The sequence below is a fragment of the Henckelia pumila genome, chromosome 2, assembly GCF_033568475.1.
Source record: "Henckelia pumila isolate YLH828 chromosome 2, ASM3356847v2, whole genome shotgun sequence".
In the NCBI taxonomy this organism is placed as follows: Eukaryota; Viridiplantae; Streptophyta; class Magnoliopsida; order Lamiales; family Gesneriaceae; genus Henckelia; species Henckelia pumila.
Window position 1 is genome coordinate 120,567,445 of NC_133121.1, and position 26,066 is coordinate 120,593,510.

General features: G+C 36.0%; 3 protein-coding genes across 6 annotated transcripts; 1 reads left to right on the plus strand and 2 right to left on the minus strand.

The window, feature by feature from the left end:
- The first annotated feature begins 20 nt into the window (after positions 1–20).
- LOC140884988 (BTB/POZ domain-containing protein At2g04740) lies at positions 21–5,489 on the plus strand. Of its 2 annotated transcripts, XM_073291897.1 has the most exons (6): positions 21–973; positions 1,519–2,278; positions 2,781–2,817; positions 2,934–3,067; positions 3,954–4,332; positions 5,382–5,489. In XM_073291897.1, exons 1-5 carry the CDS (start codon positions 535–537, stop codon positions 4,288–4,290), a joined length of 1,707 nt encoding a protein of 568 aa, XP_073147998.1. In that variant the 5' UTR covers positions 21–534; the 3' UTR covers positions 4,291–4,332; positions 5,382–5,489. The 2 variants fall into 2 exon arrangements, with proteins under 2 accessions (XP_073147998.1, XP_073147997.1); XM_073291896.1 differs by lacking the exon at positions 5,382–5,489 and having other exon boundaries at positions 22–973; positions 3,954–4,503.
- LOC140884987 (fimbrin-5) lies at positions 4,674–10,497 on the minus strand. Its single transcript, XM_073291895.1, has 15 exons — positions 10,305–10,497; positions 9,797–9,908; positions 9,542–9,712; positions 9,129–9,388; positions 8,829–9,000; positions 8,691–8,729; positions 8,521–8,589; positions 8,303–8,419; positions 7,120–7,331; positions 6,574–6,729; positions 6,300–6,499; positions 5,552–5,709; positions 5,360–5,456; positions 5,170–5,261; positions 4,674–5,055 (listed from the first exon to the last, which is right to left on the minus strand). The coding sequence occupies exons 2-15, from the start codon at positions 9,881–9,883 to the stop codon at positions 4,897–4,899; spliced, it is 1,989 nt and encodes a 662-aa protein (XP_073147996.1). The 5' UTR covers positions 9,884–9,908; positions 10,305–10,497; the 3' UTR covers positions 4,674–4,896.
- A 1,189-nt stretch (positions 10,498–11,686) lies between these two features.
- On the minus strand, positions 11,687–25,479 carry LOC140880190 (uncharacterized). 3 transcript variants are annotated; one of them, XM_073284402.1, is made up of 23 exons: positions 25,311–25,479; positions 25,055–25,196; positions 24,808–24,956; positions 22,397–22,459; positions 21,816–22,159; positions 21,628–21,721; positions 21,293–21,370; positions 21,145–21,204; positions 20,953–21,057; positions 20,327–20,437; positions 19,856–19,897; positions 19,593–19,685; positions 19,035–19,213; positions 17,642–17,931; positions 17,439–17,554; positions 17,297–17,339; positions 17,120–17,211; positions 15,208–15,256; positions 14,848–14,918; positions 14,598–14,717; positions 14,271–14,371; positions 12,497–12,542; positions 11,687–12,031 (listed from the first exon to the last, which is right to left on the minus strand). In XM_073284402.1, exons 3-23 carry the CDS (start codon positions 24,943–24,945, stop codon positions 11,981–11,983), a joined length of 2,286 nt encoding a protein of 761 aa, XP_073140503.1. In that variant the 5' UTR covers positions 24,946–24,956; positions 25,055–25,196; positions 25,311–25,479; the 3' UTR covers positions 11,687–11,980. The 3 variants fall into 3 exon arrangements, with proteins under 3 accessions (XP_073140503.1, XP_073140502.1, XP_073140504.1); XM_073284401.1 differs by having other exon boundaries at positions 17,439–17,560; XM_073284403.1 differs by lacking the exon at positions 22,397–22,459 and having other exon boundaries at positions 17,439–17,560.
- Positions 25,480–26,066: the final 587 nt, after the last annotated feature.

A 26,066-nucleotide genomic window follows, 5' to 3' on the forward strand; every position in this document is an offset into this window, starting at 1 on the left:
CACAACCATCACAATCCACTCATTTGGGTTTTTCGAGGGATTGTTTTGCTTAGATATTAAATCCTCCTTGTTTTTCATCATAAATCAATATAAATATTTTTATTTTGTTATTATTTCCAATTTAAATCTGTAAACATGAAGTAAAAATGAGACTGAAGATACTAAAATTACCTGGTTTAGACATGAGGGAGGTTGCTGGAGACGGGGAGATGACTGATCGGAAGATGAACGGGTCACACCAAAAAATGAAAAACAGAGGAATGGAAAGAGGGAAAATGAATTCGTGAGTTCAGATCTTTTGAGTTTTTTTTTTTTTGAGCTTCAGATCTGCACAGTTGGATTAGCAAAAAAAAATTGAGAAAAGTTAGTAAAATATCGAGTAAAATATTGCGAGATATTAATTAAGATGCTTTTAGTGAGATTTTAAGGATAAATTATGTCAGCTCGTGTGTACAATAAAATCATTCAGTTGATTAAGGTATAAATTTGTGAATAAAATCGAAAATTTGTTGGAATATTTGTCCATAAACAAACATGTCGGAGCTACTGGAGGAGATTGAGCTGGAGGCGGAAGATTTCAAGTCCTCGATGCCACTGAAGAAGGTTCCATACGGCGACGTTTTCGAGGCTTCTCGAGCTGGCGACGTTGAGCGGCTCCGGTATCTACTGGAGTGCGGGGTGAACGTGAACGCGCGGGATCCATGGGATTCGGCGGCGCTGTATTACGCTTGCCTTGCGGGCCATTTGGATGCGGCGCGGATGCTTTTAGAGAGTGGTGCTATCTGCTCCGAGCACACATTTGATGGCGACCGATGCCACTACGCGGCTCTTAACCTCAAAGTTCGCAAGCTGCTGAAGGCCTTTGAGGCACGACCGCCGCCTCTTCAACCGTTGCAGGCTGCATTGAGAGACACTTTCTTGGCTTGCAAGCCTAACGGCATTGACAATCTCAATCCTTCTACTCCTTTTCCAGGTTTGGCTGAGTTAAAGATTGTATCTTTGTTACATTAGCTCGTGTATTTAGAATATGATTGTGCGTTTCAAGTGGAAAACTTTACGTTTGAAATTAACGTAAACATTCGCAGCAACAACTTGAGGTATATTACAATGGTTGTGCTTTTGAAGTGACGGTGCTCTGTTTCTTAGATGAATATTTCGGCTACTATTCTCTTCTAGAACGCTACCTTTGGCTGGATTAAACTTCCAATGAGTCCTTTTCTGTGATTGAACTATTTGCTTACAACTTTACAGCATCTTGTTCTGTTTTTTGGTAGCTGTGATTTTCCAATTATCATATTTCAGAAGCTATTTTTAGTAACCTACAGTTTTATGCGATCAAAAGTTGAGCTTCAGTGCTCTTGAGTTTTGTAAGAAATTCAGCTCTGTAGAAATATGCAGTTTATTTTTTATAATTCTAAAATCATGAATTTTAAACTCGTCCTGTTATTCTGATTGGAAAAACTTTTATATAGATCGGGAATGCTTATTATTTTTTAGTGATTCAACATGGAATGGTAGGTAATTCATCCGATGGGGCATCGAGTTCCAGCTACTCTCCCCCAGATATCGTATTTTATGTGCAAGGAAGGCCTATTGAAGCGCACAGAGTCATCTTGAGTGCACGTTCTCCTTTCTTTAGGAAAAAATTTCAAACTGATTGGAAAGGAAAAAAAGAAGTTCGATTGTCACGGGAAAAGCTCTCTTATCCGTCTCTTTTTAGCCTTCTCCATTTCTTTTATTCTGATAGGCTGGAGATTGCCGTGGATGACATGGAAGATCTTGTTAGAATATGCAGAGTTTCCAAGTGCCATTCTTTACAAGGACTTCTTGAAATAGAAATAATTCATCAGAGGCATGCTGATTACAAAGCCCTCAGAGAAATAGACAACTCCCAGAAAAGGTTTTTCTTGCAGGGCCTTTCCCTTCCTGAAGAAGATCGGCTTCCTGCTGCATTGAGTAGACTCCTTCAAGTCTGTCTTGCCAAGTCATCTAGTGGACAATACCAAGAATATACTGTTAATGGTGATGTATCTCTTGTTGATTCAACAGATGTGGATGATTCAGAAGATGATCTTGCAGATGTTTGCGTGAGGGTGGAGAAGAAGTTATTCCGCTGCCATGAAGCCATCTTAGCATCAAGATCTGAATACTTTAAAGCACGATTATCTCGCATGACTTATTCTCTTGAAGAGAGGGGTCAGTTAAATGCTGGTAATCTACCGTGTATTGAAGAACACGATCTGAGCACAGAGGCTTTTGAGAAAATAATAGAATACATGTAGGTTTTTCTTCTCATTCTTTCTGCCTGTTCTCTGTGCTAAGTTCATCTGCTGCACTCAAATATGCTTGAGGCAAAGGTCAAACTCTAGTAAAATAGTTGCCAGAAAAATATAATAATTATAATAGAACTCTAGTAATAGTGTATATTCATGGCCTGTTGTTTACTGGTGTGATGGATGATGATGTGTCGCAACTGTGGAGGACAAGAATTGACTTCCTATGTTGCACTTCTTTGTACATCCTTTTGATCGAATCCTCTCTGCAGAATCGATTATATGTAGCAACTGCATTTTTACCTTAATGCTCCTGATAATTGTTCTGCCTTCCATGTCATCATCCTATGCGTTTTTGTGGGCTCCTCACAGGAATCACCTTTATAAATGATTTGGTATTCAATATAAATCCAATTCTCAAAGAAGAAGTATATTGTCAAGATCTTGATTCTCCCTCTCCTTGTTGATCTATATGACTTACATCTTGATAATATTATTTTCATCCAGGTATAGTGATGCTCTGACGGGCGTAGACCTTGACCAGGTGTGTTTCACCTACACCTCTCAAAGAAAATAAAAGGACAAAATAAGCTAATCATAACTTCTAGTTGCTGGACCTTTTATGTTTCGACCATGTTATTTTAATATTTAATTTTGCAGGCTGAAGAAATTCTTGATGCTGCCTCGAGATATCTGCTATTTCCTCTTAAACGTGTGGTAGCTGATGTGTTGCTCCCACAACTAGAAATGGTTTCACCAGCAGAATTGTGCCATTGGTTGATATTATCTGAGATGTATGTTTCCTCGTTTTTCTTTTCTTTCTCTAAGTTTCTTGATGCATATACTGCGTGAGGTTGTTTTTGTCTCTCTTCTCCTTTTTAATCATCATTGGACAAAATAATGAAATATACATCGATAAATACCAATCTGTTTCTTAAGGATTCAAGAACAAAAATAAATGTAGTAAAAGACACTGGGACACCATTTCTATTGCTAATGTTGAATGAAGAATTTAGGTCATGAACTGGAAAAATATTCCAAGATACAAGCAGGTGTCTATTTCACGGTACAATTCACACTGGACTGACTTTATATTTATACATCACAGAAGTGTCGACATAAAGTCATTCCTTGTACCCCCATGGACCTTAATATATTTCTTGGACACAAATATGTGTCAGCAGCATTCAGTAAACAGATCAAATAATATATGATTGGCATAGAATGCATTTATGAATTTAAATCCATTAATTGAATGACAAAGACCCACAAATTGGTGGAGGCAAAATGTGGGTTGATTTTCTGCTTTTGGCTGGTAGAACACTACTTTTATGAGCTAGATATAAAATATCGACTTTTTTCGTATCAAGAGGGCTGATCGCACTCTCTTCCCAGCTGTGCCTGACACTATCAGAATTTAACCAAAGATCCTTTAAACATCATCCTAAGTTTGAGTTCCCTCGGGAAGACTCTTGTGTTGAAAAGCTAACCACATGGGTTATTCGTTCGTTGGGGATGCATGCCATGGTTATCATCAGGATATGCCGAAAACTTCTATGTCCACCAATCATGTCTAATCTCATTTTTAGACCCAATTTCTTTTATTATATGCAGCATATGAAATTATTAATCATGCATCTAATCTTGATATTTCTGAAGCAAATTTTATTTCTTATGAAGGTATGGAGTGTCAAAGATTCGTGAATATTGTCTAGATGCCATGGCGAACAACTTTGAGACATTTGCTGAGACTCCGGAGTTTCGTGCAATGCTCCTCACTCTTCCAGCTCCGTCTGGAGATTCTACACTTCGAACGACAGCTCCAAGTGCTCCAGGAGCTGAGGTGAACACAGTTGAAGGAAATCTTCTCGATGATTTGCGAGAGAAATGGCTCGAGTCTGAAGGTGCTGAACTTGACAAGAGGGACGAAAGTGCATTGCTTTTCGACAAGCGACTCGAGATGCTGATGCTTATGGCAGAGAATGAGAAAATTGGTGAACCTGGGTTGTCCAGTTAAATTTTTTGACAAAATCATGGGTTATCGTTAAGCCCGGGAAATGTAAGTATACAAACTGTGATGTACTTATTCCCAAGTTTTTATTATATTCATGGATAAACTATAGATTCTGTTGTAGGAAAGAAATCAAGTGAATAAGTTCAAATGATATTTTATGTTTGTAAAAAAATACTTGGAACTTTTGTTTTAATCTGCTTGATAGAAACGGTTGAGAATTAATGACTATATTCTTTCATAGTCCATAGATACTTTGCTTAGGAAAAAATATAGACAAATATAATTATAAATGAAATATTTCGTTTGAAATGTGGAATAATCTGATATATTTTATCGACATATAGCAAATAAATTTCACATAACACTGTGAATAGCATCTGATTCTCTTTTGCATAGAGTGTTTATACGGAAGTAATGGATTAAATCTGATCTGTTTCTAAAAGTGGTAAAGAATATATAGTCACATATGATTAAATTTGCTGGATTTCATTCTTTTTGCCCCGTTAGCTCTGCTGGGACAAATATACCTAACACGATCTTATAGTGCAAAAAAGGGCTGCACTTCGTTGAGAAATTGTATCTTCTCTAGATGATGCTGAATTACAAATGTTAACTCGTCGGTGTGTCTTGGTTATCACCACCTATGGATGCATCTGGAGTTTTGTCACTTCCACTGGTGGGGTTTGAGGGATCAGATCCATCAACCTTTCGTTGCAGGCTCCAGTACATGATGCTTGCTGTCAAAGTTAATATCATTTTCTGGTTCACCTGCATATCACAAAAATATATTGTTTCTGCCATAAAACTTTGGTATGCATAGGTTGTGTCATTTGGAATAACTGAACTAATTGCACATAAAGGCTGTATAGCACATATAATAACCTCCATAATGTCCTCAGGCAATAAAAATATGGAGCATCCAAGCTTTCGAGCAACACTGATTATATATGTTGCATTTAACTTCTTATCCTCGTCTGCATTGCAATGATATCCACTTTCAGATCCATGAAACAATTTCAGTTATACACTTTTTGCCTTGTGTTACAAGGACGATGGAAAAGAAATTGCTCACCGGTTTCCCCTTTTGTTACAAGGCTCCAGTTAACGACCCTAGGCTCCACAGCACGTAACAGCTCAAGAAAGAAAATCCCGTTTGCAAGGGATTTATCCTGACAGTATTGACAAAAAGATTTACATAAAGGTGTTGTTGTAAAGAGAACTGATACCATTTCTCTGATTGGTGTTTTGTCATTAGACTCGTTACCTTGAAGCTGTCAATTTGTGATTCTCTACAGGATTTCTTCACTTTGCCGTTTGCCCAATAAAGTATGTCACCATCTGTAATCTCCTTTCCTTGGGAATGAGATCTCAAATTTTTCAACAATTGGAGCATAGTGAATCTCATTAACTGCCATAGAAAAGCTAGCAGAAAGAGAACATATTAATTTTTGTTGGTGCAAATCAGGTGTTAAAAAGGCTAAAATTAGTAGATTGGTTATGCCAAGTGACTTTCTTACAGAATCAAGCACGCTTTCAAAATTTTGGTCTTTGTACGTTATTTAGTCATTCCCTTCGTTTGATGAAATCCAAAATGACATTCATAAAGGTTGGATGTGTCCATTTTAACTTCGATACTGAAAGCTCGTGAAGAGTGTAGTGAGGAGCAGGTCTCAAAGCTTACTTCTTTGCGTTGTTACACAAGGTGTTCAATATTTATCAAAAAACAAAAAGTACCATGAGATCGAACCACGACCTGAGAACTGCATTTTATCAAGTTTTCTGATAAATGAACTGAACAAAGGCATGTTTCCAAAAAAAGTTTCCCAAATAGAAATGAGAAGACACGAAGTATCAATCAGTCCTCATGTTCTTCATTTCTATCAGAAGTTTTAAGTGTATGCAGCATCCCGAACCCCTTCAAATCAAGCTAAGTATATCCAGGAAAAATAAAAGCTACAGACATTCTAAAATTTCCACCACTTCGAACAACATAGCAAGTTCAAGCAGCCTACCTAATATGAGTTTCTTGTTTCCCTGCACAATGTCATTTCCGGCTACATTCACGAGGGAGAAGCGCAATTCCTTCCCAATGCTTATTACTTGGTTGCAGTTTTCAACTTTCCTAAAGGGCATCAGAATAGGGGGTTTTGTAGCCTGTTTCCAATTTACGGTTCCAGGAGAAATTTTGTCAAGCACTTCCAAAAGAACCCATCTGCACGCAAGAGGAATGAACATAAAGCAAAATGGCAAAATACCAGCATCTCAACAGCAAAATGTAAGCATTACCCCGTCCTGACATCCTCAAATACATTGTTGACATATGTGTCAATTCCAAGGCTGTTGATCCACAGCCGAAAGCATCTCTCTTCCCGAGAAGTTTGAGCATCATCTGCCATCATCTCCGCATATGAAATCTTTTTGGTGTCCACAGAGAGCCCATTTCTTTAACAAAAATACAATGAGCAGCAAAAAAAAAACAATTGGTCTTAAATACGTATGTGCTTGCATGTTAAACATATAATCATCAGGCACATGAAAGAGAATGTTACAAGAAATTTGGAGCAGGAATTTGTACTGAAAATAGAAAATTTTGGCACAAGCATTTCTGCATGCTAAAACAAGTGTGAACCATACGTTATACGGTTCCATTGTACTTATTGTGACAGATAATTTGTGAAGATTGTTGTGGTTAATGTTGAATCTTGGAAGGGGTTCTTCTCAAACAAAAGCGTACATGGTATATTAAAAATAAATGACATTGCCCAAAATAACTGGAAATACAAATAGGAGCAAAATTTCCACGTTGTACCATTTATTAACCTCTAGTCTAACCTGTGTTGAAATAATTGAGCCACAAAGGCAAGATTTAAGTTTGGCGAGCCCTCAACAATGTCCTTTGGGGTAACATATCGTTTACAGTCCAGTTTCTCTGCTTGCTCAAGTATCAAGCTTGCTCTTTCTTTAGGATTCTTTGCTTCCAGTGCCTTGGTAGTGTCAAGTTCTGGGGCAAGAGCATTGAGCAAGTGTGCATACGCTTCTCCATCCTAAAAATAAAATGAGACTGATACCATCTTAGACAGAAAGTATCAAAATTATTTAATATGCGATAATAGCCGATAGGAGCCCTTTAATGTAAGTGATAACCAAATGAGTGTACATTTGCATCCACAGAAGAAGATGTGGCCTATAAATTTTTATGTGATTAAAAAGCAACAAATGCTACTTGCAGACGTATCTATAAAATACATGCAATCTCTAACAAGTGAGAATATAATCTGATGCTGAATGATATTTAGATCAAATAGATTTGTTATTTGAGTTTCAATATTTAGTAATAGTTGTACTAAATTTGGTGGGAATCAAACTCATTGAATATTGTCTAGTACAACCTCCGGTATCTTTAATTTTCAGGAATCCAGTTACCCTTTAGTATGTCATCGCCAAAACAGAGTTTCGTGAGAATTTTGCATGCTAATGGTTAGCTGTTCTATTTACCATATCGAGGAATCTAAAGTCTTGATGTTAAATTTACCATAAAGATGTAAGTATCTACACTTGCAAATTGCATATAATCATTCAATTTCCAGTAATAATCACTAATATGTGCATATTTTTCAGCAGATCATGCAGTTTCTTGGCATTGTCGGCAATGTTAATACATAAGGAACTTCTTAAGACACTAGAGTGATTGTTAAATTGGGCCTTCTCCCCGCCATCCCCACACATTCTCTTCGATCTATAGGCTATTTATGAACTATAAGTTGGAAAAACTAATTCCAAAACCAAGAGCTGCTATTCTATCCTTCAGGTGCTTCAGGAATGGGCAGCTCGGTAGCTCATAGGGCAGAGAGGAAGACCCTGCACAAGTCACTAACAGAATTCTATTCCAATCTATGTATATGTCCTCAAAGTGATAAGGCTTTGCCAGGCAATGCAGATTTAGTGTTTTTTTTTTGTGCAAAGAACCAAAAAGAAGATATATAATAAGAAAAATGGATCAGTAATCATTCACTACCTTTAAATCAGATGAAAAATTAGTAACCGCCTTCTTGTATCCTGCTTTTTTCAGATGAAAATTCATCCATTTCAACAGCACTTTCTCCGGCGACAAGCTAATAAGCTCTTCCACATCCTACACATTGCAACACCAACTTTGAGACACACAAAATAATAGCGTGGTTTGGGCATCAGGTGATGGGTTAATAAAGTCAAAACACGTGGTCAGCTTTTTACCTTGCTATCCTCCACCAGCTCAACAAGTTGAGGAGTCTTCTTCAAATTAAGATCAGCTAACAGTTGTATCTGATGTTATTTACAACATTAAAGCAATGGAATTTGATATGCAATGTCTGGATATTTTTTGTGTAATTCATGATTAGTGTTAATGAGATCATTTGATTTACCTTGACTATTTGAGTTATCAACCCAAGAACTAGATGGGGCTGCATTATAAATGAGAAGATTATGGTAATCAAATTTTACTGCACAAATGAGTAACATTTGCTGAAATTCCTAAAAGTAATTAGCAGTAGCTTGCTTACCCTTGCTTCAACAAGGTCTTGTGTGCCAATATTTACGACAGTGCATCCAATTGCTTTTGCAGAATTGAGGCACAATGTATGGTTCTCATTCCTCTCCCATGGATTTAAATCACTCTTGGTATTAATAGCTCGCTCGTCAATAGTACCAGGAACAGCCACATTAATGAGCTTACTGCATAAATGGGTTAAAAAAAATCAGAAGCCATTCTTATCGGCTTATTTGGGTGCATCTCCAAGTATGGATGCATTTAGAAAGATACTATTCCTGCAAAAAATACTAGGTGGATCCTCTATAAGTACCATAGCAGAACACCATCCTTAGCAAGGTCAAAGAGAGCATTGGTAGATGGATCAATTGGAAGATATTTCTTCAAGAATCGATCTTCTTTGAGATAGCTATTGATGTGGCTAACGTAAGAGGACTTCTCTGATTCACTGATTGTATGACGAAGAGTAGTTGTTGGAGCTTTGAGGAATGAAGATGAAGTTTTAAAAAATGGAGACGGAGTCTTGGAATGACCCTTTTTCTCTGTGGCTCGAGCTTGTAGGTTCAGATATACCTGAATCATAAATTCAATCCATCGTCCGTGAAACAGTGCAAACAAACACGATAGATATTAGATAAGCATGCCTACAAAAATGCTTTAGTTTTTGGTTAGTTAGGATACAACTAGTATATGGATGTTTTCTAAATCTAAAATTCTATTACGTACCCGAAGGAATGTTTCAAAATCAATTTCATCTCCCAAATCAGAAGAGGACTCACTTAAGATGTCCTTAATTTCATCCCGTGTCAAGGTTGATGCAACAGCCTTCAGCTTAACCATCACTGGTGGTAAAACTTCCAATGTAACCTTCCCATGTTGCTTCCTCGCCGAGAGAAACTGTAGGTATGACATCCGTGACCTCATTATAATAAAAACCACAAGTGACACAACACCACTAAAACATAAATAGCCCATGCATACTTTGGAATTGAGGTTGTGCAGCTCGACTTGAGCGAATTGACTCTGAAGCCAAGGATCAGAAATAACAACGCCCACAAAACTTGACATTTTCCCCTGTACTTGTCAATATTCCCTGGAGAATATAACCAAAACATATAACTCAAAGCACAAAACCAAACTGTAGCACGTCAATTCAGAACAAGAACATTAACATGCAATTATGTCTCCATGGTTTGCGTAGATGTTATATTGGCTGCCACAGCATTCTATCTCTATTCCCATCACAATATCTCTACACGATGGCTATCTAGCTACACATCTTTGCAACAGCGATTCCGCATATTGTAAATCCAAACAAGAACAACAAACATGCTATTATGATTAAATTTATGATCATAAGATGCATGCATACGTTCTCCATTATTCCTTTGATAATGAGATCCATCGGAAGTGATTTCTACCAGAAATTTTCATCAATCTGAAATTAACAAAATACATTAGTCTGACATCGATTAGAAAAATGATGTACCTTGGGATAGAATCAATAACTCCACCAGAGGGCGAAGAACTTTTCCTCCATTTAATTAAATTTTCTGAATCTTTTTCGTGTTGCTGCAATGCAATGAGGGTGTGAGAACGAAAAGAGAGAGAAACAGAGAAAAAGGCGTTTGAGGTTGCGGATCCGCGAATATTGAGGGACGCAAAAGCGAAGGAAGCTCGTTTCATCTTCATCGTACAACACCACAGGCTGGGTGGGTACTGCTGTGTATCGTGTATGTATGTGATTTTATATATGTTCAATTTTCAACTTAAATTTATATTTATATATATATATATATATAAATTTTCAGCTGCCCAACCAATGATGTTCAACTCATCCCCTTCAACTAAAATCCGGTAGTGATACGTAGTTTTTTTAAAAAAAAAACAACTAAAAAACGGTAGCGGGTTTTAGTAGTCGGGAACGAGTTGGGCTGAAATGGTTGGGCAGCTGAAAATTAATATATATATATATATATATATATATATATATATATATTCTAGCCAACCACGATAATTTGCATAGACAGATTTGCTTTTAAAATCTTTTAAGGTTTTTTTTTAAAGAAAATCTTGATTACCATTAACAAATAATTTATTTTCTAAATTTTTAAAATATGTTTGTTCTAACATCTTTTATTGGATGAAATACATGGTATATTTGTCCATCAATTAAATTATCAAGATAGTTACTTCGGTTAACTATTATATTTCTCTGTTTGGTTTGAGTGATGATATAAGTAATACATAGATAAATAATACAATGTAATAAAATAAATAAATAATGATAGTTAATATATTATTTGATTTGATTGATAGATTATAGTTTATTTAATTTGATTGATTAAATTTTATATAAAAATGATAAATTATCATTTTATTTTTTAATAATAAATAAAATATGAATAATACTATTTATAAGGGACAAAATAATAATTTACATTAAACGATTTGATTGATGCAAAATAAATTATTAATGATTTGATTGATATAAAATTAATAATTAATAAATGAATAAATAAATAATATGACGAAAAAAACGCGAGATTCGAAAATAGTTATTATCCGATGGTTGATTTCATCTCACGAAAGACATGAGGATTGATAAGATTGAGATTCTTTTTGTAACATATTTGGCTCCATATGTTCCTCTTTTTGGGGGGGTAAAAATTTGACATTTATGTGATAAATTAATTTTCATATAATCCAATTCATTGATACATGAATCGATTGCAAAGTATATGCAATTGTCCATCTATCTTTGTTTAAACCCAATGGGTTATGGCCTATGGGTCCAATTAAATTCAAAGAATAGAATAAAATTAATGTTAATCGTTGATTGAATGCACCATTTTCTCACACACTCACCAAAATCCCAGAAAGAAATACACTGCAAAGTACAAATTATGTGTTCCAGACGGCATCAACACAAGTGTACTACTTTTCCCTGTTCGCCGGAGCTTTTGAAGGAGATTGGTTTGTCAAAAAAAAATTATAAAAAAAGGAGAAAAAAAATAGCTCCAACTTTATACAAGTTAACTAAAGAATCCTGATTTTGTACAACCTAGAACAAAACCCTTGAAGCAAAATTTAACAAAATGTACATAAAACCCGTCTTTTGATTTGAGGGGTGGGGTGTGCAATTGGAAAGGTTTATGTGATTCTTTACTTGTTGAAAAACAGACCTTTTTTCTTCCCCTTCTTCTTTTCATTAGCCTGCAGAAGATACAAACATAAGCTTCATATTTAATCGGATGCGTGGCTCTTGCAATTCATGCATACTAACAAAACCTCCGCACACCAAGTCAATATGATCAAATCTCAAGGCTGTTTTGGAATTTCTTTGCATGCTATATCATACACAGATGTTTTGATAGATTTTCGTGTCTAGTATTTTTTGCATAATGAGTGAGAGTCCTGCATAGGCGCAACACTAGAAGTTGTTCCGAAAAAGGGAAGAATAGCTATGCATAAGCTGAATGGGAGATGAATGGTGTAGATGTACAAAGACTGAAATTTCGAAATCCAACGAAGAATAGCTTTATTTTTACATCAAAAATTCCTTGACTAGTAATATAGGAAATCAATTATTCAATTTGAGATCGAAGAATTTAGCGAGGATAATGCACACCTTTATTGCACTTGATTTATGCATAACATTTGCATGATATTAAAGTTTACCTTCACAATGAATAACCTTAGGGTAAGTACGATTGTATCCCTCCAACTGTAAAAATAAAAGCAAATTACATAGTTACGAGAAAGTACTGAAAGAAACTGATTCGGAGGTGTTCCTCCGATAAAATTAGACTAGCATAAAAAACACACTTTGTAAATACAGTGAGAATAGTAACATTGTGATCAAGTCCAAGATATGTAAAAGAAGACACAAATATTTACTTGTGTGTAAGGGTAAAAACATATCAGAGTCATAATAAATCATCTACCCCGAAAACACCGCTCCTCCAAATCTATGAACTGAATATAAGTCAAAGATCAGCATAACATCATCCCAAAATGAATTGGCTCTCTCAGAAAGAGAGCTTTCACTCATTCAGATTCACACCAAAACAACTGCCCATCTCCATAAAGTCCACAATTCATCCACTTCTCCTGTCGCAAATACAATCTTCTGACTATCACCACCATAAATATCATCAATCAGCTCTCCAATTATATTCATCACCATTCTCCCCAAATCTTCTCCTCTTTTTATTCCCAGACTCATCTCACTTCTCCTGCACGCATCTAATTTCACTACTACCAACAGTAAAATTGCACAACTGAGGCTCCGTTTGTTCAACAAAATTTCACTCAATGCAATCAAAACACGCACGGCTCAACTTGAAAGTTCACCAATATCCAACATTTTCGGCAACTTCTGTTACTCATTACCAAATAGGCAACCTACAAGTCTACGTCAAAAGTTTTCGTTCAAAAATATTAGCATCATCACAGATCAGTTCGAATCCTCTAGTATACCATCCCCTGAAGTCCATCGTACCCCGTCACAACTGGTACTTTGGAAAAGAATGAAGCTTGGGATGGTTTTGATTTTTAAGCTTGGTCGAAAATTTTTACGGGTAGAAATTGAAATGTTTGTTTCTTATTCAGTCTTTAAGTTAAAGTGAATTTGTGGGGTGTGGGTGTCAGATAAAATGTTTTGCAATTATAAGAAATCTAAACAAAATTGTTCTTCAAAGAAAATTTTCAATGCCACGGACATGTGCCTTTCATAATTGGCAACAAACAATAGAACTAGGATTCTACTTCTAAGTTCTAACTTGATTCAGAATGGAAGGCATTTCCTTCCAGAATGTCCATAAACCAATGGAACCTAACAAAGCAGATCTATTATCTATTACTACTATTAGGTAAGAGACTTTTGGTTGATCTCTTGGTATGCCCACAAAAATATAGAATAAGAAGAAAAACACACACATAAACCGCTTCCCTCCACTATCTCAATTTCTTTTCTTTTTTTCATTTAACTGTTTCTCCCATTTTTCCTCCCAATTTTTGTATTTAATAAATAGTACAATCATTTTATTTGACAATTTTAATTGGAATATAATTTTATTATAAAAAAACGGATTGTTTAGCAAACGCTAGTCTATAGAAAGGAACAGCCTGAGATGTCGGTTGAATCCAATTTGTAACACTAGTATGGCCTGTAGAAACATTTGAGGCCCCATTTGGTTCATGAGACCCAAATGTTTTCTTATAGAGAGGAATAGCCCATTGACCCATTCAACCAAACTCTTGTGAATCCGTGATCATATCCATGCGATGCAGTTTCATTATTTAGTTTGAACTTTGAACAAGTTTTGCTAGCTGTATTCTCTAACTTCTTCGTATCATACCATAATGAAGGAGATAGCATTCAGATTATCTCACATTTGACAGCAGCAATCACACCAGGTAAGACACAGCAAATGAAGTAATTTCAACTTACCCACTTACATCCGTCGAGCTATTCTCTGCCCTCAAAAGTCGTTCAGTCCCGCTCGAATCACTAATAGAAAATTCGCTCACACTTCCAGAAGGAATCGAGACCTAAATGATTTAGACAGAATATCAATATCAAATAAACAATGACTTGTTAGATAAATCTGGAGAGGATAAATACTTGATAATTCAGATATGGACAAAAAATAGACATACAGTTGAACATATGTTTCTGGCAGTTGCTATTTTTTGGAGCTTTTGAGTAGGACAGAGTAGAGTTCGATCATTATATAAAACTATAAAAGACAAAGGTGAAAATGGACATAGAACTCACAATTGTGGAGGGGGAAAACTTCTCAGTTATTACATCACCACTAGGGCCACTGTACTTTATGCTGTAACCATCCCTTTTAATGGTCAATGTAGCTGATTCCCATATATCAAGATAAGCAGTCTTCATTGTCAATGAGAAAAAGTAAGCACGAGGTAAATCAATGCCACAGTTTCAAGATATGAGTTAAAAGTGTTGTTCTGCAATAAATAACGAGGTTGAAGAAAATATCATTTCTAAGGAGCCATCTCACCGACAGTGATAATTTATATGAAGCATGACCACTATAAAGAGTCTTCTCTATGCAATTTTGCATTTCTGGATCTGCAAGGCAAAAGGAGAATGAGAGAAGGAGATAGGCTGAAGCTCATATTGCTGAAGTACAGTCTAAGGAAATATTGGTTGCCAAATTTGATATGGAAACTGCAACAATATAATGTCAATAATGCATTCTAAAAAGTGATCTTGAAGAAGAAATCTATGTGAAAATTCCCACTAGGATTGTCTCTACAAATGTAGAACAAGTAGTATGTAGATTGAAGGTGTTGTATGATAAAGATAACTGAATATTGTGACGAAGATACACCATATGTCATAATTATGAATTTGTTACCTAATGTGATTTTCCTATGCTCATTGGCAAAGACCTTCACAAGGTCACCCTGAAACAAACGAAACACAATATTCAGAAACTGCAAGAGAGCAATTCTTGCTGACATCGTGATGATCGTGTCATGGGACATTTTTTTAAAAAATAAAGGACATGGTATAAACACAACAATTATAAAAAAAAATGGATGCTCCCATCCTGTTATAGGAAATATAAATTTCTTTACATAAGTACTACTACATGAATGCATGATGTGACATCCACCAATCAAGACCACGATTTAAGGATTAAAAAAAAGTTAAATTTCAAACTCTTAATTTGCTCAATTTTCATCTAAAACCCAGTGGCAATCCTAATATACATATATGAAGTATGTTGTTTCATACAATGTACAAAGCTTATGTATATTGTCCAAATACATACATAACCCAAAGTATTAGAATTTCAATCACGCTCAACTAGCTATATACTAAACTAATCTAAATCTAAAGGTTTAAAGGTGTGGATAAAATTTCAAGCGCAGCATGTCTCCGTACATGCACAGCACACGTAAAAGGACTAAGTAATTTTTCAATGGTGCGTGAATTATATACGGTAAATAAGACATTGAGAGACGATGATCAGATAAACATGCCTTAAACCATATTCTGCTTTCAGTAACAGATAATAAGCACGTCATCGCTAATAATGGTGCAAATGCAATTGAGCCATGTACTTCCAGGGACTGAGGATCCCGAAGGTAACTGAGGTTTTGATGAGTAGATAGAGAAAATATATCCATGCTGTTGCCACACAAATTGTTGTACATCACAAAATAATTGAAATTTTATAGACCCATCCAAGCTCATCTTTGCTTAGCAAAGCAGGGAAGTCTTAAAGATGCAAAAAGAAATATATATTGTCAATACTTTTGAAGTAATCATCAGTGAATGTTATATTTTTTAGAAAACATCAACTTTTTCTTCCTCATTCTTTCTCAATCATTCAACACATGCAATGTGCTTTTCAGACAAATCCAAGCCATGCAGCCTTCTATCCACATTACAATCATGTAGTTGTCATTATTTTGCTTATCAACCTGTTAAATTTTCGATTAGCATATTAAAATCAAAATAAAATCATATTAAGGCCACACAAGATGACAGGCTCATTAGTTTTATCTTGACGAAAATGTACACGCACTGGCAGCATGATATCCTTGATCGTAAAAAGTTGCTGGCAAGGATCCAATCGTTCATAATCTAATACTTCCTCTCGCTGGTTAGGTTTAAAACTTGGAGTTCAGAATGAAAGTTAAATTTGTGATTTGAACATGCTTTATATTTGCGCCAACAAGTAGTTGTTTAGTTAGAGAGTGTCCAAGTTTCAGGGTAATTTTGAAAAGACAATTTCGCATCGCAGGATATGAAAGATATTTTCTAAACATCTTTGATCGAGGATAGTATGAAAACAGCTCAAATAAGTAATTATCAAGTGAGCTATGCACAAAAATGACCAGTCCATTAGTAGACTCCACTTTATCAGTGTCCTTCCATTGCTCTCTGTCTGCTGAAGATAGAGAAGTACATACAAAGGAGTAAAAATTATGATTTCATGATGCTTTAGAACTACTATGTTAATGTAGCACAGAATACCTCATTTCTCATTAATTCAACTGAAAATCTGATCTAAGCTAAATCTAATGACTTCAAAATTAATATCACTTCAACTCTAAAATATGCAAAATAAGTGAGTCAAAACAGGCATTCACAGCAGATAATTAAGAGTGTCATCATCATAGTTCCCGCATTACCATCCTTTTTAGTGCTGTCCTTGTTAGCTGAAGTTAAATAGCAAACATAAAAGCACAACAAACATGAGCTGTATGCGGCGCATATACAAGTAAGCACGCATCAACCCACACATCTGTGGATACCTTCCGTTTTCGGTCATCAAGCGGCTGTACTTCAATGGCAAGATATGTATCAACATCATCAGCGGAAACAAGATAATCTGGTTGCTTTGCACCTGTAATCAGCAATATGAAAATTACCAGAAATAAGAAATAATAACACCAGAAAATTTAATACGAAAACAACTAATAAAAAAATACCGTCGATATAATTAAAAGATCCATCTTCCATATGCCGTAACCACTGTGGAGGGAAAAAAACTAGTCAACAACAAGGAAAGTGACAGATATTAAGTATTCACAATAAAACTGTAACAAAATAGGAGAAACCAGAGATAATAACCCCAAAATTACAACTGGTAGTTCCATTAATAGAATATCCACTAGCTCGGAGTTGCTGTCCGGGATAAGCGTCGCCTGATATTTGGAGACCCTCTATTGCAGGTAGTGGATCATCATCTGCAGCTGGTCAAGTTTACAAGATTTAGAATTTTGTACACCATAATTATGCTTAAAGCAGTGAAAAATGTTGACAAGAATTTTGACCATCAGAGAAAGAGGATGATGGTTCCTCAAGAACTGGTGCTAGATAAGGAGAATATGAGGAGTTAGGGTCATCAAGAGTTGTGCTGTACGCAGAAGCTTTAGAAGTCCAATTAACTGAAGGCTCTCTATCACTTTGGTTTCCTTGAATGTCAGGTTCATCAACACCACTACTTCGAACCAGATCACCAAATGTGACCTTTTTACTCACAGTTTCTTCGTTATTTCGAACAAAATTTGAATCAGCCTGGTTGACAGCGAACTGTGCAGGTACTTCCTGGGATGCAGCACTCCTAAAGAGCAAGAAGGATATGCGTTGAGAAGTAGCTAACAATGAGTTATACCGACTGAAACTCATTGCACATCAATTACTATATCCAAATCAAGGTAGTGCCCTTTCAGCAGTAAAATGCACTAGCTAATGACATTTCCTTTTTCTTTCTTTTCTTTTTTTGTGTTGATATTCATTCAGAAGCATTGAGAAAGCTAAAAAAATCACCGCTCCCAGTGCTTTACAAGGCCACTGACCACCACAACAGATGCACACCGACAGTGTGCAATGAAAAAATATCTTCCACGTACCAGATAAACCGGTGTTAGTCAGTGAAAAGTGGACTTCAGATATACTCACTTCGTAATATCTGTAGTGAGTGGGAGACCAATTAACTGTACAAGCACTATTAACTGTTGCACTCCTCAAATAATTTGTCATTGAAATGCGAATGAACAGTGCAAAAAGAAGCCATTAAACTGTAAGTTGAATCTGTATTGAACTATAAAAGGATATAGCCCAGAGTTTCCTCCGTACAGGTGTTCTCTCCACCTTACCCTAGCTAAGCTAGTAAACAATTAACCGAATGCCTCTAACAAGCTACGGCTCAACATTTTATTCTCCTTCCCTCACACATCTAAATTCTTCCATGGGCTTAAGACTGTTGGGCCTATGTCCAACATATTATGGTCTATAATGATAAAGTCCATAACATTAACCCAGTCCTAATACAAACTCAGCCTAGTAATTTTTTTTTTAAAACTGACTCATCCTAGTATTTTGAAATTCTTCAAATCTGTCATTTGAATTACAACCATGCAACAAACAAAACATCACTAACAAGAAATTCAATAAATAAACAAATTGAAATAACTTGGTTAACAGCCTGAACCTGAAGCAAACAAGATTATACAATAAGTGAAAACCAAAAAGAAGTCGATCAAACTATTCAAGAATGCAAGAGATCAGTTTTCTTTCATACTGGCTAAATAACAAGCTGGAAATGCCATCAGTAAATGATTCCTGTTGACACATTAAGAAATCGAGAGCTGCAACAAAAAGGTACCGGGTAGAGTGCATTTCATTTCATCATCAACTTCAGAGTCTCCATTCGACCAGACTCACCTGTTAGCAAAATGTGGATACCTCCCTAATTCATTGTGCTCCGAGTTCTTCACAGCATCATTCAGACCTCTTTGAGGTCGACCCAGTGGATCTTCATCAAGTGTTGTTCGAGGATCTGAAGATGGCATACTTCCATTAGAAAATGTGGGTTGCTGCACCAGTTCCAGCCCATTTTTCATCTGACAGAATCAATATATTTCACATGAGGCCAGTATTCAAATGAATTATACATTTAGAAGCCAAAATCCACAAGAAAAGAGTTGGTACAGTAATTTTTCACAAAAGTTTAAGCTGATTTCCAAGCTTCAGGTCACTGTAAATTTATAACTGTCGCTGAATTCCATCCAACTCTCAAAGAAAGTTAATGTTAGCTCTTTCATCAAAGAGAAAACTGCATTTCTGCTACCGTTATATTTATATATTTTAAACATAATCCTATATCACCAAACCAATTTTAACTTTTTTACTATTTAATTGGCATAATAAAGAGAGATGAAACCAAAAGCTGGAAGCAGTAAATTTAAGTATCTAAAACGAAGAAGTATAGATCAACCCGACCTCAATAGGATGAAATGGCGATTGACTCAAGTTTGAAGGATTCACATCAGAGCGCCAGGGAGCTAGTTGGTACTGTGACTCCTTGAGCTTTCCCTGGAAAACAACTGACTAACACGTGATGCAAGAATTTGAAAAATAAAGCCCAATTGCAGCATCAGTTGATGTCACTTGAATATAAATCCCTCTCTACTGAAAAGAAATTCAAAAAAAAAATCCCTCTCTACTTTTATTTTATTCGCTTTTTTAAAGTTTCTACAACATACCTCAGTCACAAGAAGCTGCTCCCGCAGATGTCTAAATAAAACCTGAAATCCCAAAAAAAATAAAATTTAATGGGACAACTATAAACACAAAACCCCTAGAGACATGACTGTATTCATCCCACCCACATCTAGATATGATAGTGGCTCATCATCTTTTTGGTAGGCAATGGTACTGATCATTCAACAAGGTCAATATATTAGATAGTGGAAAAGTCAAATTTTTACACTATTGAATCTCGTATGAGTAACCAGTTTAAATTTAAGGTTTTGTTTCATTTTCATAAGCCTTTCTTACTAATTTTAACTCCGAATACTAACATAACCTCAAATTCGCAACTCCGCCAACCCCAATCTGAATAAAACCACCCACAACTACTCAATGTAAACTGCAGCAAGCAACATAAATTACCACGTCTAGATAATATCTTATATGTTGCAAGAATCAAAGAGGGTATAATAGTGCTTAGTAACCTTGATGTTACTGACAATCGATTGGGCATCAGCAACAGGTGGCTGAAGAGAATATTCAGCAAGAAGAGGCATCAAAGAAGATACAAACATTGATCTTTCTAGTTGTGCAGCCTGAAAGAGCAACTCCATAGCTTCAGCATACACCTTACTAAATAATTGGTTAGATAAATAATGTCTTATATATCATTCGTCCACATAAATCATCATCGCATATAAAGTATGACTAAAAGATAAATAAAGTGATTGGTAGATGCAAATAAGATGTTTAGAATTAATGCTGGAAACACAACGTTTATTTGCATATGATCAAGATAATAAATTTCGTCTGCAAATGTCAAAAAAAATTGTATCAAGATCACATGAACATCTATGGGCAAGAAAAAACCAAATCCAATTTCCTCAAATATCAGACAGACCAACTTGTGAAAGCACAAGGGAAAAGCATAGCATGTTCAGTGATGAGATTTCATTACACTAAAATTTTATCTTTTTCTCAACAAGTTTAATTCGCATCAGGGTAGGTAAATTGAAGTTGCACGCATTCAAAAGCAGCCATTATCAAGCCAAAAGGATCAAAACTGGTTTGATACATGAGGCACTCAAGGGATATTGTTATGTCGAAGTACCTGCAATGCATATGTAAGCCGCACATTCTCCTCCATAATGTCTTGCCTGTAGGAAATCGCTTTAGATGCTGCATCAACAAGTTCTTGTTGTTGCTGATCAAAGGCCTTCGGAAAGTGAAAAAACATAGAATTCACATCAAGATTCAGAACAAAATGACTATCTTAATAAGTGGTAGAGCAAATACTGCCTACCATACGCATATATGATATGCGCTTCTCCAGAACGTATGTCTCATTCCGGATTTGTGTTTCCTAAAAAACAAAAGCCACAACACCAATAAGAACATATAAGTACTTTTACACAGCCATTAAGATCTCAATATACAACTTTCTACCGCACCTTTATGGAGTACTCTGCAAGATGTTTTTTTAATTGCAAAATCTCCTCTTCATGTTCCCGGACCTTTGCAACGAGATCCTACACACATATAAACATAAGATGCTAAAAAGGAAAGATGAATAAAAGCAACTTATAGCTATGAACTCTTATTTATTTTCAACAACCTCAGTTGCCGAATTTTAGGAACAATGCTCACACAAAGCAAATTTTGAAATTTGATTCTACGTTACAGGTTTGAGTTATTGTTTGATTTCAACACACATTGATACTTATAGCCTGCCCATATTAGTAGATTTAGGAAATGATACTTACCAAAGCATAATTAGAAGAGTTACCTGCTTTTGACTACCAATATTAACTTCACCCATTGAAATCAAACCCTGTCCAGATACTTTTAGCTGTGAATCTGAACTGCCTTCTAGCTGGTACCTGTAAAAGCAGGCAATGGAAAAAAAAAACATATCAAGACAACTAATAATATTCAGTTCATGTTATTTCTCTAGATTATTTGCATATGACATACTTGATGGGGGAAAATGATGTATTCAATGGTGACACAATCTGTGAAGCACCGAAATTATCTGATGCTCTCTCACCGCCCCGGATATACTTTGATGATCCATTTATGCTATAATCAAAATGGTTTTCCATATAAGTGTGTGTTGTCTGGTCCATATCATTTTGATTCAAATCCTTTTGAAGAGCAGGATTTGATAAATCACGTCCAGAATTAATATCCATAGTTCTTATTCCACTCATTTGATTGTGAGGCCCCGGATTTATCTGATTAGTTCTGTGAGGTTCCTCAACATGTTCAACCAATTGATCACCTGATTGTGAATTTTGATCTCTTGGATAGCCTAAGTTCTGCACGGAGAACAATAGATAAGGCAAGATTCTGAAATATGTAGGCACTGTAGATACTTGAGATGGTTTCTTTTTTACACAAATAACCAGTCAGGTATGTTTCCATACACACCAATCAAACCAAAATCTAAAAAACTATAATCATGCATATTATAGCGGATCTGGAGCAGAAGAATTTTGCCGTCAAATTGTAGTAAAAAATTGAAACAGGAAGCATATGACAGCAAGAACTCTCACAAATTTCTCAAGTTCCTCGTTTTTTCTCTGGAGTTCAGATCTCAGGCGATTGTTCTCTTCCACCTACAAATAATAAGGGGAATCATCGATCGTCTGTTTCAGTAATTATCATGAACTCATGCGAGTAGATAAAAACTCATCAGAGAGCAGGAATTCACAATTCAAACCATGATAAGGAATGCCATAGCAAGTAGCTTCATCAGAGTCAGATAATCTTATCTTAGTGACAGGTCTACCTTGCCTAGGTCAAATGATGGAGGAGTTTAAGCACCTCCACTAAAATCCCAATAAAACTTATTTTTGGCCATTCAAGATAATCATTTGTATGGTTCGTTTATTTTTAAAGAAGTGTGACTCCATTTTACAGAGATAACAAATGAGTAACAACTACAGATAGGACGGTTTAATGGGAACAATAAGTAGGGACCAAATAAAGCTTGCACTCTGGCCAAAATTGAAGTGACGATAACTTGGCAGACTGTGGTTCCTTTTCAGTTCGCTTCAAATTTTGATTGAATCTGAACATTTGAGGCTATCATGCTTGCATAAATGACCAAACTGCACTAACCAACAAAGGTTGTACCTGGGATATGCTCGGACCAGCAATCCAGTGGTGCCACAAAAAAACTTGCCATTTAACCACACAAAAGATAAGGAACAGCAATTCAAGGCTTTAAAAGTTGTCAGTGGGCAGTTTTCGTAATCCTGAGAACTACGTTAGCTTATGCTGCCACAAAAACTTGCCTTTCAACCACACAAAATAAAAAGGTAGTTTAAGGTTTTTACAGATATGAGCAGGCAGCCCTCAAAGTCCTCAGAACTATGCCAGTTTACACAGGAACATGGTGGAGAAGCATAATGTGTTGTAGAGAAAATCAAAGTTGTCTGGAGTACACTAATATCAGATAACTTCAACGGATCCAATTAACCATAAAGTTCATGGCACTAAGAGGCTCTATTCTTTTTCCCAGGTCCAGGGATGGGCGAGGATCATCTTGAGATGATATCATTCCCGGAAGAAGCTTACAGCGAACCTATGATAACCCCGACGACTGATGACGATATCGATTGCATGAAGCTTTTTCACAAACTACAAGTCTACAATTGAAAAGTATTCCACTCGAGTATCTCGCTCAATCTCATGATTTAGAGACCTAATAATAAAATAGTGAGAACATGAATAAAAGGAAGTGACGGCCAGAACAATGAACCACCGACGACATTCTCCAGGAGTTCACTTTCCCTACAGCAACAATAATATTCATCTTGCAATCCTTTTATACTAAACGTCTTTAATCCATTGCTATTCTATTATGAGATCTGAAAAATATTGATGCAAGCACGGAAAACATGGAAAAATATATCCATTTACAGGGAGTTTCCTTTCGTTACCACTTTTAATAGTTTCTTTTTACAGGAAATTCCAAAATAAAATCAACAAAGACAAATGGACAAAAATAACACGTTCTCTAGGTGCTTGCATGGAGGCATAAAAGGATTGTCAAAAGAAAAGGGGGTGGGCATGATAAAGAATAGGCATAAATGAAATAGAATCTGAAGTCGTAATTACTAGTTACTAGTTATATAATATATAGAAGATATACCTTTTTAGAGTGTCTAAATCTGTCTATGTGATTGAGATGGTAGCCGCTACAAACTAATAAAAAGAGACATTTAAGTACGATCACCTTCAGATTACGGGAATCCTTCTTTCTTATTGCAGTTTAAAATAAACAGGTACCAAGTTACCGGGATAAAGTTCAATACAAATGACGGCACCCGCATAAGGGTTTGCTCCTTCGCAATTTGGTTTATAATAGAATTGATGCCGCATATGTTAAAGAACGTTCCTTCCTCCTAATTGATGCCGCATATGTTAAAGAACGTTCCTTCCTCCTCACAATCTTATCGTTTTCACTTTCAACCTTGTTGTGCTTAAAAGTTGAGGCATTGTATTTTGTAATTCCAAGTATAGAAGAACTGTACGATTGGAATTAAGACAGCGCATATCCGCATGTAAGAACAAGATAAGAACTCAGAAGAGAATGCCAAGAGTATTTGCCCCAAGTTTCCATGACATAATACTTTCATATCGGCCGTATTTTCAAACGTAACTTTCTCATATAAAACTACTATAAATAACTACACGGTTTAGCTCGTATTGGTAACTTATATACTCATGGAACGGTACACTAATCATTCAAGGCTGATTGAATTGCAGACACGGAATTGGAGCCTTTCTAAGTAGTGCAGAGTCACGATAGAGTTACCAACAGATACTTTGTTCCGGGGTCAAGCAAATTTTCCATCTATATCTGATTAAACTGTTCTATGGCTTAAAATAACAAGCTACACATAAAATGGTTATTTTTCAACTGAATGGGATGAGAGATGTGTAATGGGAAAAAAACCTGCTGTTTAATGGTGGCCTCAGCAGCTTCAACAGCTTTCATCACCTGAAACAACCCATCGTTGCCATTGACATTTCTGTGATCGTTCATCCCCAACCCAGAAAATCTAGTTTCCAAATCACCATCCCCATTCTCCATCTCGCTCTCAACTTAACATGTGAGAAAAACAAAATAGTTCAGTAAAAGCTCAAATTCAGAGGAACTAAACGAAGAGATACTACAGATTACCGGAGCAAAAAAAACCCACCTGGGTCTGCCTCCCCTCGATCAAATCACCAGTTTCTCGAAAATGGTTCCTGCTCCTCGTTGCGTAACTTCCTCGCCCTGGCAGCCCGATATTGTATATCCTTGACAGCCTATTCGATTCCGATTGAACAGCGGCCGATATACTTCAGATCAAGAAAAGCCCAATGAACATGCAATGCTATGATGATTTTGAAAATAAAGAAATAGAGGCTATGATGACTACAGACGTAAGAAATACACCGAAATGATCAACGTACCAGGTGGGTCAGGAAGACTTGGGAAATTGAGATGAATTAAAAAAAATAAAAAATAGGGTTTTGGGTTTGAGGCTGATTGGAGACTTGGGGATACTGTCTTGGTTGACAGACACAGGTGCGGAGGAGAGAGGACGAGGTCTCCTTAGTCTCGGACGACACACAAACGGGCTCCTTTTCGCTTTTAGTGACCAAAATGGATTATAATATTGCATCCAAAAAAAAAATCGATGATAATATTTGTATTTTGTATAAGAAAAAATGTGAAAACAACTTCAGATTTAGAACCATTTGGCCATTTTATCAGTTCATGTTGATTTTTGGTTGTGTATTTTGTGAGATTTCAAGCTTGATCTGATTTTTTTCTTCCATTTTAGTCTTTTCTCGCGTGATGACGGTGATATGGAGTTTGCGTTGATGATGATTCATGAATGTACAGTGAGTTCAACACGTACATGAACCTTTTTTTCGTCAAGCATACGTATGCTAAAATGGGTGTTCGGTTGGATATGCGTGTTAAATATTGAACGTGTACAGTTGCATGTTGGGGTGTTCGGTCGAGTATGTGTGTTGAATATTGAACATGTATGAATACATGTCGAGGTACGAGCATTATAGTATCCGATTCATATCGAATCCATTTATATATTTTTAAATATCGATGTCTGTATATATCAATCACTACGTGTTTATGTTTTTGGTCATGTTGTGTTCGTCATTATTTGTGTAATAATGCATGCGATAAACATGTTTTTGAGT